A 16,289-nucleotide genomic window follows, 5' to 3' on the forward strand; every position below is an offset into this window, starting at 1 on the left:
ACATGAAATCTAAATACGAGTTGTTTCAGTTTGTAATATTTTTTAAAATTCATAAATATTTTAGGATGTGAATGGGATTACCATTTGATTTTTTCACTTTATAAATGAATTGAAGTGTAAGAAAAATTTATAAAAGTGTTTTCATTTCCCCAACCATTAGGCAATAAATGAGAGTCTCAAGATAACTACAGACTATTTTAAGGGGTCATCAGTTACTAACAAACATTAGAGAAATGCACTATATGTTGCATAACCAATTTTACAAATGATAGAATAATACTGAACGTTAAAATTTCTTTTTAACCTTTCATTATAAATAAACAATAACTCAGAGAAAAGGGACATTTAAAAGAATATATATTATGAAAGTAGAAATGACGAAACTTTCAGGATGACAGTGCAATTAAATAATAATCTTGTGGAAATTTCATATCTATATTATCATGATATACTTACCTGATGAAGCTAAAAACATGAGGCTAATGTATGAACAAGAATAGCATTAAAAACAAGTTTATATACAAAAATATTTTGGCAAAATTCCACAAGTTTATCTCATTTGGAGACGTTCTTCCTTGTTTAGTCCAAAAATCAAATTCCATCCAGCAAGTACTGTTACTTACCTCAATAATGGAAAGTTCTGTCCACTGGTGGTCCTCATTTATATGTTACAGAGAGCATTCATAACACCCCCAAATAAAAAAAATATAATTCATTATCACCAGGCATTCTCAAAGCCCAAGAGCTGAAGAAATAAATTTTTAAAACCAATGACAGTTAAAATAAGGGGTTCTGAACTTTAAATGCTTTGTTAAGCTTTATTGTAGAGACTAAAATTCTGGTTTTCTAGACTCAGTGACACTAAATTGCCTATTGGGTTTAGTGGCTTCTTGCATCAGCTCCTGCAACTGTCCTATTTGTTCATCACGGAAGTCATTCAGTTTTTCTTCTGGTAGGGCGATTCCAAAACATGCTTTTTCGGTTGAATTTTGTCTGTTTTCTTTAGCTTGTTGCCAGAGCACTGCTGCATATGCCTAGTAAAAAGAGAAAAAAATGAAGGTTATAGATATAAAATTAAATTAAGATCTGTATTCACTCATTTAATGTTCAAAGACTTGAAGAATTCTAATTTCAAGTGCCTATTTTTCTCCATTACAAGTCCTCCACCTTTGATGAAACAGATACAAACAATACTACAGGCATGTCTATACTAGTCACTGGTAATTTCAGGATCTTATTTTAGCATTTTGAGAGATTTAATAGACTTTTTGAAAAGTTCTTAACCTGGAAAGCTGGGCGGGGGGGGGGGGGCGGCAAGAGTGGTCCATAGATGGGCTTCAGAAATGGGTAGAAAGCAACCAAAAGTCATATGCAAAACTGTAGGAACACAAGAACAGCACTGTTCCGGGGCATGGGTTCCATGAGATTTTCAAAGGGATTTCCAGGATTCTTGCAGGTTTAAAAGTGGGCCTCAAAATTTACTAAGTTCATCCCTGTGTCTTCAATTTAAAAAGTAATCTAAATCACAATAGAGGAAAAAAGAAACTTTTCAAACATTAAGCCTTCAATATATGACAACCATCTGTGTCAGGAGAAAATTCTAGCCCTAGCTGGTGGCTCAGCTGGTAGAGCACCAACCCGCACACCAAAATGTCACGGTGCGTGCAGGAGGCGGCTGACTGATGCTCTCTTGTGCCAATGTTTCTCTCTTTCCCTTCCCTTTCCTCTCTCTCAAATTAATAAACATGCCCTTGGGTGAAGATTTAAAAATATTCTACATCTTACATACTGTAATTTTTCTCTCATTCTGTCAGCATCTTCAGCCTAATATTCCAACTACCATTGTCTTACACAAGTGACACTTTTTTGAAGCAGATTCTCACTCTAAAATCAATCTTTTAATCAGGGGGAAAGCACCAATGTATTTCAATTCATGAAGTTAAAAGATTATATGGTTAAGTGAATGAGTTCGTTAACTCTAGATGATGTTACTATTCTATGTGGTTTAAGATAATGAAATTGCTTATAACTGCCAGCATCACCAAGAAACTCGAATTCCAGACAGTCTAAACCCTTACTTGTTAGAAATAATATTTTCATGTTTTACAGAAATCCATTTAATGCAATAAGAACAACAACAAACTCCCCACAAAATCCTGCACAAACCTTAAGCTTTAAGAATCCCACCTCTAAATACATGCCCCAGAGCAGGGTTTCTTAACCTTGGCACTATTAATGAATTGGGCAATTTGGATGATACTTTGCAGTGGGGTGGGACTCTATTCTTGCAGTATAGGATGTTTAATAGCATCTCTGGTCTTAGCGCTATCCACTAGATGCCAGTAGTATCCATCCCCTCAGTCCTGATGATCAAAAATGTCTCCACACATTGCCAAGTGGCCCCTGTCAGGCAAAACTGTCCGAAGTTGAAAACTACTGTCCTAAAGAAACTTTCAAACATGTAAACAAGTAGCATGCACAAGGATATTCGTTGTGGCATTGCTTGTTAAAGCAAAAAATTAAAGACTATCTAGTTTCACCCTGGCTGCTGTGGCTCAGTGGATTGAGTGCAGGCCTGCAAACCAAAGGGTGGCCGGTTCGATTCCCAGTCAGGGCACGTGCCTGGGTTGCGGACCAGGCCTCCCAGTGGGGGCAAGTGACAGGCAGCCACATACTGATGTTTCTCTCCCTCTCTTCCCCTATCTCTAAAAATAAATAAAACATTTTTTAAAAATCTAAGTTTCAATAGGAGGACAATTGTACTTCAATAGAAGAAAGGACAATTACACTGGGATTTAATTAGATGCTTCATTATAATTTATTAATAGTAAATAAACTAAATGTCTATGGACATGGATGAATCTCCAAAGCAAACAGAATCCAAAAAGCAGGTTTTACCAAAGGTATTCATTTGTAGGAATGGAAAAGTCAATACTTAACATTTGTATGGAAATGTGGGAGACCCTAAATAGCCAAAAGAATCTTAAGAAGAACAAAGTTGGGGCATGTACAGTGCCTATTTTCAAAACTTACCACAAAGCTATAGTAAGTAATCCAAACAGCATGGTTCTGGCTTCAGAAAAGGCATGTACAACTGATTTTTGACAAGGATATCAAGTCAGCTTGATGAGGTAAAGAACAGCCTCCAACAGATAGTACTGGGAAAATTGAATTTCCACATGCAAAGAGTGAAGTTGAATCCCTACCTCTCATGACAGACAAAAATTAACACTAAATGGAGGAAAATACCTAAAACCATAAAATGCCTAAAAAGAACAGTTAATCTTCAGAACCTTGGGATTGGCAATAGATTTTTAGGTTTTCTTTTGTTGCTCAAACCAAAAGCTTGAGCAACAAAAGAAAAAAGTAAGTAAACTGGGATTCTTTAAAATTTAAAACTTTCATTTATCAGAGGACATTATGAAGAAAGTGAAAAGACAAACTACAGAATGGGGAAAAGTATGCAAACTATGTATCTGACAAGGGTTTTATTAACCAGAATATATAAAGAACTCCTACAAGTCAACAACAAAAAGACAACCCAATTTTAAAATGGGCATGAGACTTGAGTAGACATTTCTCCAAAGAAGTATGTAAATAGTCAACAAGCACATGAAAAGATACCTAATGTCATTAGTCATTCAGGAAATTCAAATCAAAATCACAATGAAATACTACTTCATACCCACTAGGATGGCTATAATAATAATAAAGGTAATAAAAGGAAAATAAGTGCTGGCGAGAATTTGAAGAAACTGGAACCCTTAGACCTATACATTACTGATGGGAATATAAAGTGGTATATAGCCAATGTACACCATAAGTTTGACAGTTTCTCAGAAAATTAAAGAATTACCATATGATTGGCCCAAAAATTTCATCACAGGTATATACCCAAAATAAATGAAAGGAGGAACTCAGATAGTTGTATACCCATGTTCATAATAGTATTATTCACAATGGCCAATTACGTGGAAACACCCAAGTGTCCATCAACAGGGGCATGTATAAACAAGACGTGGTATAGATATAACATGTAATATCATTCACCCTTAAAAAGGAATTAAGTTCTGATACATTCTACAACATGGATAAAAATTAAAAACATTATGCTAAGGGAAATATGTCAGACACCTAACAACTAATACTGTAGGATTCCACTTACATGAAATATGTAAAATAGGCAAATTTATGGACAGTTACAAGGGGCTGAGGAAATCATTTATTGCTTAATGAGCACAGAGTTTGGTAAAAGTTCCGGGTATAAATTCTGGACCAAACATAAACAACAGTCCCAAGGCACTGGAGAAACGCCAAAGCCAAACAAGAAGGAGGAAGGAGCTGACTTCAGAGAATGGCAGAGACCTGGGGTTCGACCCCATTTTTATGGCTTTTTGTGTGAGGAAGACTTCAGTTGGTGCTGGGTGGTGACTGAGGAATCAGAGGACAGTGTGGGATAATGACAGCAGTTGGAAAGTGAGAAGTGGGAATTTCAGCAGAAAAAGGAGCGATGGAAGGGGAACCGCAAAGTGTGCAAGTAAACTCCATCCAAATCTCCGGCTACCCACTCCCCTGGGTGTGGCTCAGCACGAGCTTAGGCAGCCCAGCTAAGGCAAAACAACAACAACAAACAAACAAACAAAAAACCTGACTAGATATTTCAGCTGCTTTATGTCAAAGGGGACACAGAGTTTGGAACTGGAGTTCTGCCAAGCTAACAGCTTAATAAAACAAAGTAAAATCAATACACTTTAGAAAAACATAGTGGAATAATGTCTCTACAGTGTAGTATCACTCACTCACAGTGTCAGGGAAAATCCATAATTACTAGAAACATGAATAGTAAATGTGACCCACAATCAAGAAAAAAGGCAATGCATTAAAATTAGCAAAAAACAGGGATGATGAATGTTAACTTATTCCACTAATCATTTCTCTCTATATATAGAATCATTACTTCATATACCTAAAACTAATGCAGTTATATGTCATTTATATCTCAATTTTTAATAATCTGATAATTCACACCCACATTGTTTTGATCAAATGCAAAAAAAGAAAATCTGCCAGGAATGATCAATGAATATTTTGGGTGGAAAGACTGTCATAAAAAGAAAAAAGAACAGCCCTCCCATTGTCTATTCCTCTGCTCCATGTACTTTCAACCTTACTCTAATGGTAAGATATTCAGGACTGTAATTTAGGGGTGTCCATATCCAAGGACAAGCAGCAATGAAATATGAATTTTCCAATTAGGTACTCTGCCATGGAAATATACTCAGAGGGAGGAAGGAGACTTAGAATAGAAAAATGTAGCATGTGAGCTCCAGCACCCTTTGGTTTTAAGCTTTAAGTGTGCTAGCCTTGGAGAATAAAGCTACCCCAGAATTTTCCTAAAGTTAGAGAACACCTATGACTGATCTCTTGAACCAAAAAGAATGCACAGCGCTTGCTCAGGTTCAGTAGCCGCTTCAAGTAGCAAAGTGCCATCAGAGAGGTTTGAGTATGGTGGGAGCGGGTATAGTGGGCTGAATGGTGTCCCCTAAAGATATCAAGTCCTGATAATCCCTGAAACCTATGAATGTTATTTTATATGTTTAGTCTTTTTTTAAAGACTAAAATGAATTGCATTAGATCTACATTTACCAGCTTTCAGAATTAATTAAACTAAAGGAATAATATCATCTAACCCAATTTACAGAACATAGTCCCCATCTTACGATTTTTTACTTTGTTACCAGAGTGTGAAAGTGATATGCATTTAGTAGAAACCATACTTCAAATTATGAAGTTTGACCTTTTCCTGGGCTAGTGATATGCATTCCAAAACAGCAGTGGCGAGCCACAGCTCCCTGTCAGCCACGCGAGCACACAGGTAAACAACCGGTAGTCTACAGTATACCAAGTTGCCAGTGCTTTTTGGATACTGTGTTTTGTGTTTTCGCATCCCATCATGTCTACTGTACAAAACACCCATCTGCGTCTCCTGCTTCCAGAGAAAAGAGGAACCTCCAGAGTAATTGCCCAGCATGAAGGCAGCAAGTCATAATTACATAAATTACATGATATATTAAACACTTTATTATGAAATAGACTTTGTGTTAGGTGGTTTTGTCCAACTAATGTAAGTGTTCTGAGCTCATTTAGGATAGGCTAGGCTACACTGTGATATTCACTAGGACAGCTGTATTAAATGCATTTTGACGACAATATTTTCAACTTACAATGGGTTTATTGGGTCAAGAAGCATCTATAATGTGTTAAATTTCACAAGGGAAATACAATCAGCAAAACCCAGACTATAAAACTACAAAAGCCACCTCAGTCTTAGAGCTTATAAAGGACAGATGAATGACTTTACAGTGAAGAGATCCAGAAGACACCACTTTAACCAAATGATCAAGGTTAACATCACCAGTAATAAGCGATGTTGATGGCATGTACCCCCTGCCCCCGGATAATCACACACCTGAGAATGGTACATCTCCTCAGTAATGGTTGGAAGAACAGTGTCCAATCTCAGTCTAATCATAAGAAAACATCAGAAAAATCTCAAGGGATACTCTACAAAATCACTGACTGGTAGTCTTCAAAAGATTTAATGTCACAAAAAGTAAGGAAAGACTAATGAACTGGCACAAATTAGAGAAAACTTATGCAACATGACAATCACATGACATGTGGAATACTGAGTCAGGCCCTATAACAGAAAAAGCACATTAATGTAAAAAATAGTAAAACTGAATATACGAAAGTAGTTAATAATATTGCACCAATGTTAACTTCTTAGTTCTGATAATGGTACTATAATTATGTAAGATGTTAACATGTAGGGAAGAGGTACTATTTTTGCAATTCTTCTGTAGGTGTGAAATTAACACAAAGTAAAAAGCTGATTTTTTTTTCAAATTTCAGAAAGAGGTTTAACAGGCAACTAATTACAATTATATCAATTTATTTAGATTCTTACTCAAAAAGCTGTTAAAAAAAGACAATCAGGAAAACTTAAGCACCGATTTGATGATATTAAGAATTACTATTAATTTTGGAAATGTAATAATAGTGCTGTATTATGATAATTTTAAAGAGTCTCTTTAGAAATAAACACTGAAATATTTGTGAATAAAAGTATATGCTTTTAATATGGTTGAAATGAATTTAGAGGTAAGGGGAGATGTAGCTGGGGGTACAGGTGAAACAAGATTGGATATGAGTTGATAAATGTTGAAACCAAGTGATGGGTACATGACGGTTTATTATATTCTCTCTATATTTGCATATGTTTGAAATTTTTTTCCATTCACACACACACACACACACACACAAACATGTAACTTAAAAATAAAATTAGAAGCAAATTTAAATAAATATAATTAACTATGTACAAATACAATTTAACTAAAACTTTTGCATTGGCCAAAAGTCTGTTTTGGTTTTTCCATAAAATGGAGGACACATTTTTCATTTTCACCAATAACTTTATTGATTTGTGTATTTTCAGTATGTTGACTACCTCCCATGTAGTATAATGTCAATTGTTCTCGATGTCTTGATTTTATTGTTATTAATTTCAACTGGTCTACCCGACTGCAGAACATCGTCCAGTGAAAAATCTCCAGCATGAAACTTCATAAACCACTTTTGATACAGTTGATCAGTCACAGCACCTTCTCTATACACTGCACAAACCTTTTTTTGCATTTGTTTTTACCTTTCTTGAAATAATAAAGCACAACATGCCAAAAGTGTTACACATTTTCTTCCATCTTTAATATTAAAATTGTCACACAAAATTTCACCAATTTTGATGTTATTTTTAATGAACACTGACATGACAGCTGTCACAATACAATCTAACAAAATTGTTTCAAATGACGTAAAAGACAACTAAGCACTGCTAGAGCCATTGTACAGAAAAAAACTAAACGAACTTTTTGGCCAACCCAATACTTTAGTCACTTCTACATTTCAGCTATGGATTCTGAATTTAACTGATCTACAAAGCTTCCCAGGCACTGAAAGGTGACCTTTCGCCTGGTCTAACCTCAAGCCTGTAACTCTGGGGCATCCTCTCATATTGCTTTAACTTTTCACACTGAAGATTAGAGCTCTCAGTTCTTTTTGTTTCAGTGAGAGACGGATAGAAAGTGTCTTCAATGTGAAATTTAATTTTTTGAGCAATCAAAGAAAAAAGCAAACTATTCAGATTCAAATACTATGTTTTTTTGCCATCCCAACCTCTAAAATTGCCTTCAAATTTTTTTCTTGTACATTCACCAGGGTTCAAAGGGTATCTTTTCTCAATCCCGAGATCTTTATTTGCAATAAGATCATACTGATTACATGGGTAACAAAGTTTTGTCTATTTTAGTTCTTGTTAATTAATCTTGTCTGATCTTCATTTTCTTCTGCTGCCAATTAACTATTTCTTTAAGCTTCTGCTTCCTCTTTAGTAAGTGTTCATCTGAGAACACAATAAGGTTCTTTAATGAAAAAGCCTACATTTACCAACAGTTTTCTTCTTTCTTGTTTCTGGACATATTTCTTAAATACCTTAGCATTATTGTAATTTTTAAAGCCATACACATTTTAAAAGTCTAAGTAAAATACACCAAAATCATTTTCAAATAGGTTTCACAACACTTTCCTCAGGAAAAAAAATAGGATTTAGAACTGATACTTTAGAACAAGCTTACTAACTCTGATAAAATTCATGTTCCATTAAGTTACCACTTGTATTTATAGAGTGAATAGTTGTTTTGTGCTATCTGCTTCACAGGCTAGCATCAAAGTGGAATAAAATTCCTTATATACCTGGCATGCAAAAATTGAGACTGACTGGGCCTTATGAACAAATCTGGGCCGCAGTGTTTTAATATGGCAATAAGGAGCAGAGTTGTCAAAAAGCAAAGAGAATGAAATTTCAACATGGGATGGTGATAGAGCCACAGAATGCAAAGAATCAAGAAAACAGGTACATGGGTGTCAGAGAGTTGAGACTATAAATGTAACAGGAATATCGGGGCAGAAAAGCTACTGGACCCATTCATATCCTAAAGAAATATTCACATGTTTATATAGAACAAAGGAAATTGTCCAAATTAACTATGGTACACCTACACTATAGGTTAGTATGCAATAGTTAAAAAGAAAAAAGTCAAACATGGACTGACATAAAGAGTTGCCCAAGACAAGTGAAAAAAGCAACTTGCAGCATATATATAAATACAATGCTATTTGTTTATGCTTTAAAAATATGTACAGATTTATCTATGTAATAGAATGATTATATAGTTATACATATATGTAAATAGGGAAGCTAAAAGGATACCCACAAAAGTTTGGGGAGCATTTTTTAACATTTTGTTCTGAACATCTCACCTCTGTACTGTTTTGACCTCATAATAAGTATTTAAATAACTAATATTTAAGTAATTGAATAGGAGAGAAAGAAAACAAGGAGGAGAGAAGCTTATAATGAGAAATCCTGGAATGGAGAAAAGATACAGGTCTTGTTTTTCATATGTTCTTCCAGCAGAGACCAAATCAATTTGCCTATTATAATTAATGTGGCTGTAAAGATTAACAGAAGCAAATTAAAATTCTCATTACTTTGTCAACTAATCACATATCTACTATTTGCCCTTCTTTGTTCTTAAAACAAAATTGCACTAAACCCAACAGTACAGTCAGAAACATTTTTGATTCTGTAAGACAGGGGTCCCCAACCACCAGGCCATGGACCAGTAGCGGTCCGTGGCCTGTTAGGAACCAGGCCATACAACAGGAGGTGAGCGGAGAGCAAGAGAGCGAGCAAGCAAAGCTTCATCTGTATTTATAGCTGCTCCCTGTCACTCACATTACTGCCTAAGCTCCGCCTCCTGGCAGATCAGCAGCGGCATTAGATTCTTATAGGAGCATGAACCCTACCGTGCACTGTGCATGCAGGGGATCTAGGTTGAGTGCTCCTTATGAGAATCTAATGCCTGAGGATCTGAGGTGGAGCCAAGGTGGTGATGTTAGTGCTGGGAAGCGGCTGCAAATATAGATGAACATTAGAAGAGAGGTTTGATTGCACAGAGACCAAAATAAATCAATAGCTTTTAGACTCATATCAAAACCCTATCAGTGAGTGGTAAGTGACAATTAAGCTGCATCTGGTGACAGGCTTTGAGTCAGAATCTTATTTTAGTCCATGCATGGCCCACCCATTATTTTATTTACGACTTCTATCCACACCTCTTTCCTCCACTGCACACTTGTCTCAGTCACAGTTTTGGTAAGCCCACAAGCTAACCCTAGCCAAAATGAGTAAGAAACGCTTCTGGAGAGTTTCTTTGAAAAGGGGGAAAGACCCAATGATGAGACAGCAGAAGACTCTAAGACCGCCAACAAAAAGAAAGCTGCCTTTAAAAGAAAACACCAAGAGTCCTACTTAAATTACAGGTTCATTGCATCAGGTTATTCACATTCTCCAAGCCTGCTTTGTATAATGTGTGGTGACCAGCTAGCTATCCAACTGAAGCCGTGAAACCTTCAAAACTGCTTTGCCACATGGAGACCAAGCACCCTGCATTAAATGACAAGCCTTTGAAATTTTTCAAAAGAAAACAAATGTGAACACAAAGAACAGAAGCAATTATTGAAAGAGATCACTTCATTAAATGTGTCTGCACTGAGAGCATCATTCTTAGTGGTTAACCACATTGCTAAAGCTAAGAAGCCCTTTACTATTGGTGAAAAGTTGACCCTGCCCACTGCTAAGGATATTCGTCGTGAACTTTTAGGAGAGGCTGCAGTTCAAAAGGCGGCACATGACTCTCTTTCAGCTAACGCCATAACTAGACAAACTGATGAAATAGCAGAGGGTGCTGAGGCATAACTGTTAGAGAGGAATGAATCACCGTGGTACACAACCCAGGTCGACGAGTCTACTGATGTTGACAAGGCAACAACGCTGATTTTTGTGTAATATATTTTTCAGGAGGATGTGCATGAGGATGTTATGTGCAGTTTTGTTGCCAACCGACATCCCAGCTGCAGAGCCAAGTCTTTGAATGATTACACATCAGGAAAACCGAACTGGTCATTTTGTATCGGCGTGTGCACGGCTGGGGCGCCTGCTGTGACTGGACGGCTTTCTGGTTCCCTACTTGGGTCAAACAGGTCACTTCTGAATGTTGAGTCTATACACTGTGTCATCCGTAGATAAATGCGGACTGGCCAAAAAATGTCACCTGAACTTAATTTTAATCACATCCTGCAAAACACTGTTATCAACCACATTAAAGTACATGCCCTTAACTCATATCTGTGCAGCTCTGTGAGCAGACGGATGCAGAAAACACACACCTTCTCTTATACACAGGAGTGAGATAGCCTTCCGAAGGTAGATCACTGGCCAGAGTTTCCAGGTTATGAGAGCTGCTTCAGAGGTTTCTCTGAGAAAAATAGTCTCCACTGGCAGCATATTTCAGTGACACAGAATGGGTTGTAAAACTTGCTCACTTGTGTGACATATTCAACCTGCTCAACGAACTCAATCTGTCACTTCAGGGGTGAATGACAAGTGTACTGTGTTGAAGTTGGCAGATAAAGTGGCTGCATTCAAACCAAACTGGCATTACTGGAGTGACAAGTGAACATTGGGATTTCTGACACGTTTCAACCATTAACAGAGATTTTGAAAGGGGCTGAGCCGGGGCCTTCTTTCTCCCAGGTAGTGCATGATCACCTTTCTCTGCTTTCGAAAGAGCTTGAGCATTCTTTCCCAACAAAAGACCCCTGACCTGGAAGGAATGGATCCACAACCTATTTGTGAATAAGCCAGGTCAATCGACTTTGTCCGTGCTAGAAGAGGATCAACTGCCTGAGATCACAATTGACAGTGGCCTTAAAAGTATGTTTGAGACAACCAAACTTCCATACGTTCTGGATTAAAGTCAAGGCAGAATACCCTGAGATTGCCACAAAAGCAATGAAAATCCTGCCTCCATTTCCAACATCCTATCTTTGTGAAGCAGGGTTTTCCGCAGTGACAGCAACCAAAATGAGACTACGGAGTAGACTGGACATAAGCAACACACTTGGCTTATGGTGAGTTGTAGAATTATTTCATTATCTATTACAATGGAATAATAATAGAAATAAAGTGCACAATGAATGTGCTTGAATCACCCTGAAACCATTCCCCCAGCCTTGGTCCATGGAAAAATTCTCTTCCTTGAAACTGGTCCCTGTGTCAAAAGGCTGGGGACAACTGCTGTAAGAAATCATGATATAGCAAGACCCAAACTGTCAAACTCTGTAAATAAAAAGATAATTGCTTCACAAAAGGATATTCCTATTTAGAAATGCATTTATCATAGGCCCCTACATGGTTTAAGAAGCCTCCTTCTTTTGAACTACGTAAGTCAAATTATAAATTCCCTTACAAGATAGGCATATATGTTGCTGCTTTGCCCATAATTTCCCGACAAACTAAAATGACATCAATTTTTCAGAGTTTTGGGAAATTAAATTATTTGTACTCCTTCAATATAAACTCCCAAAGAGAAAGACAACTACTAGATCTAGAAGGAAAAAGGTACCTTTTCCTTGAAATTATTCAATTATTGTAAGATTTTATTATCAACACCAACACAAACAAACTTAAGTTGAGAGCATTTAATCAAGCTTTCCCTAGAGAACTGATTAAAAATGCCATATCTCCTCAAGGAACAAGAGGAATGAAAATAACAAAAATATCCCTCTCCATAAAATTATAAAAAGGAAAAGAAAACCCTGAAAGTTATCTGAATTACAAAAATGAAATTCAAAGACACCTTGGAGATTTGAAGTACAGCTGCTCAAGTCATTAATACAGAATATTTTATATTACAGAAAAGAGGACTCTGTGTTGGCAATGATAATAAATCTGATTTCTTGGCTCTCTTTGACCAAGTTTCATGATTTTCAAGTCATTTGTAACAGATTATCCATTTTTGTAAGCAGAAAAATATCATCAAAAAACCTAGGCCATTTCTTAGGCCCCCAAACATAAACAATGCATCACACTGATTCCCAGAAAACAAACAAGAATACGAAGTAGCACTAGTGTCAGCAATAAGTGTATTTCTCAGGGAGCCACGAAGCCGGGCACCCCTGGAATCAAGCTCCCCGTGTTCCTCTGCCCAGGGCAGTAAGCCAGACTCAGGACTCACCTGTGACTGCAGGGACCAGCAAAAGTGTTAGCTACTATTTAGAGCAAGGCAAAAAGAGTGTACTTGCAGCGGGGGTGGGTGGGGAGAACTAAAAACAAGAACACAGAAGATTCTTGGTTTCTTGGTTAGAGAAGCAGTGAAAAAATGTAGACAAGATCTGGTTCACAAATGCTCTCTGTACTTATTTACTGTAAATTCTGTACATCCTTGACATTTGACACATACAAATCAAATCTGTCATGATGGCAGAAATGAGAAGTCAGTGCAAATAAATAAACACAATCCTACTCAAAATCCATCTAAAAGTTCCTAGAACCTTAATAATAATAGCATTGCACTTAAAGTTAATATTATATAACTTATTTTACTTAAAGGCAGTCTTTCCCACCTAAAAATATATTCAAATAAGTAATTTTAAAAATACATTTTCCTGATCATCTCAAAACCTATGGAGGTACATTTTATGCTTTATATAGAACTTTAATTTATTCTTTTGTGATATAATTTGCCTCAATAAGTTGTACAGTACTTCATTATGTTATAGAAATAGAATCAAACCTATAATACTATCGCACGTTAACACAGGATACTGAAAAATTATAAACTATTATCGAGCATTTTAATTAACTGGACAGCTTTATTAGACTTAACAAATGTGTATGGTACCAGGTTGTTGTGAGGATTAAATTATAAACAGCTAATATTTTTTAAAAAGTATTTGTACACAGGCTATAAAATACCGAAGAATCCTCTGGGTGGTTATGTACCTTTGTGAGCACTCTTGCAAATGTCAAATGCCTAATTTTCAAATACACCTACTTTTTAATATAGCTTTTTAAAGGATTTATAATTTAAAATTTTGACATTTTAACTTCATAAAAAGATCCATACTCTCTTCAATATCTTATTTTGTACTCATGACATTTTTATAGGGTATCTTCTCTGCTCAGTGGTTCTAAAACTCTTTGGTCTCAGAACTCCTTTATACTTAGAAAAAATTAAGCAAAATTTTTGTTTATGTAGATTATATCTACCAACATTCACCATATTAGAAATTGAAACATTTTTAAATTATTAATTCATTAAAAGATATATGTATATTACCATGACCACATAAACTTAATAAACTCATAAAGTAACAACATATCTTTATAAAAAAATAACTATTTTCAAAAACAATAAGCCTCTTAGGAGACTAGCACTGCAGTGAAGTAAAAGCAAAAATAAATGAATGGGACTACATCAAACTAAAATAGCTCTGCACAGCAAAAGAAACCATCACCAAAACAAAAAAGCAAACAATACCTTTGATAAGGGGTTAATATCCAAAATATATAAAGAATTCATACAACTCAACAGCAATAGCAACAAACAATCCAATTGAAAAATGGGCAGATAACCTGAATAGACACTTTTCCTAAGAAGAAACAGAGATGGCCAACAGACATAGGAAAAGGAGTTCAGCTTCACTAGCTATAATGGAAATGCAAATCAAAGCCACAATGCGATATCATCTCACATCTGTGAGAATGGCGATTATCAATAAGACAAAAAAATAACAAGTGTAGGAGAGGATGTAGAGAAAAGGGAACTTTCCTATATACTTCTGGTGAAAATATAAATTGGTTGTAGGTTCTATGGAAAACAGTATGGAGATTCCTCAAAAAATTAAGAATACAGCTACCATATGACCCAGCAAATCCCTCTTCTGGGTATCTACCCCCAAAATTTGAAAATATTGATTCATAAAGATATGTGTACCTCTATGTTCACTGCATCATTATTCACAATAGCCAAGACATGGAAACAATCCATGTGTCCTTTAATGAATGATTTAATAAAGAAGATGTGATACATATGTACAATGGAATACTACTCAGCCACAAAAAAATGGTAAAATATTGCCATCTGTGACAACATGGATGGACCTTGAGAATATCACGTTAAGTAAAACAAGTCAAAGGACAAGAATCATATGATTTGACTCATACATAGAATATAAAACAGGAAGCAACAAATGTACAAACAAACTCACAGACACCGTCAACAGTGTGGTAATTACCAGAGGGGAAGGGAGTGGAGGGAGGTTGAAGAGGGTAAAAGGGGTCAAACATATGGTGACCAAAGGAGACTAGACATTGGGTGATGAGCACATAATGCAATGTATAGATAATGTATTATAGAACTGTACTTCTATAATGTTATTAACCAATGTTACCCTAATTTAATTTTTTATATTAAAAAAAAATTTAAAGAGTGTCATTATTTTACAATTCTTCATCTAATGTCTGCCTTACTAAAAAGACAGCCTCATACCTGTTGTAATATATGATAGTTGAAGTTCATGAAGAAAATACAGCCTCACACTGATATAATAGTTGAAAGGAGAAGTATTTTACTTTTTCTGATAATTGTGGATATTATTCTTTGATACTACACCAAAACTTGACAAGTGGTGGTTTCTGAAAGGTTAGCTGCAATGCACCATATCAATGAACTTTTCATATTCTATTATGTTAAAATGTATTGCTTTGTTTCACCCTTTGAATTTTTCACTCACACACAATTCTGTAACATCATGCCAGTAGTTTTACCAGTCATTGGTGTGGCACAATCAGTTGCACTTTCAGAGCACAGTCTTTCACAAAGTATCTTTCACAGACCTCTAATCCCACTACAATCCTCTTCCTCAGGAAAGAGAATTCTCTGCTTATGCGTATTTGGGAATGCTGCATACTATAGCCCATCTTACAGATTAACTGTATTCATAGTACATTAAGGTCTGAAAAGCACTAAAGTGAAAAATAAGAAGTAAAAGAAAACTATAAATCTCTGTTTAATGCAATGTTCCCAAAACATGTCTAAAGAAGCTCGTTAAACATTACTAAAACCAGAAAACTTCATCTTTAAAAGGAAGATTCCAACTTGCCTCACAAAAAAGCCACACTTCTTTCTGACTTTGCATTTTCATTAAATGTTTACAATAGTTGTCAATTATCTAACTGCTATAAGGACTTAACAAAAATAAAATCTATAAAAACAAGACAGATAAAGTCTTTACGGTTTCTCTTTGAGAGAAAACACATG

General features: G+C 35.8%; 1 protein-coding gene across 2 annotated transcripts in view; it reads right to left on the minus strand.

Moving 5' to 3' along the window:
- Positions 1-792: 792 nt before the first annotated feature.
- SDHAF3 (succinate dehydrogenase complex assembly factor 3) overlaps positions 793-16,289 on the minus strand; it is a 66,512-nt gene continuing 51,015 nt past the window's right edge. For both annotated transcript variants that reach the window (XM_054563867.1, XM_054563866.1), the window contains exon 2: positions 793-1,034. In XM_054563867.1, the coding sequence (XP_054419842.1) occupies positions 831-1,034 (204 nt within the window). In that variant the 3' untranslated portion in view covers positions 793-830. The remainder of the gene's footprint in view (positions 1,035-16,289) is intronic.

This window comes from Pteronotus mesoamericanus, unplaced genomic scaffold (genome assembly GCF_021234165.1).
Source record: "Pteronotus mesoamericanus isolate MK-2021 breed Mesoamerican mustached bat unplaced genomic scaffold, CSHL_Meso_final scaffold_85, whole genome shotgun sequence".
Lineage (NCBI taxonomy): Eukaryota > Metazoa > Chordata > Mammalia > Chiroptera > Mormoopidae > Pteronotus > Pteronotus mesoamericanus.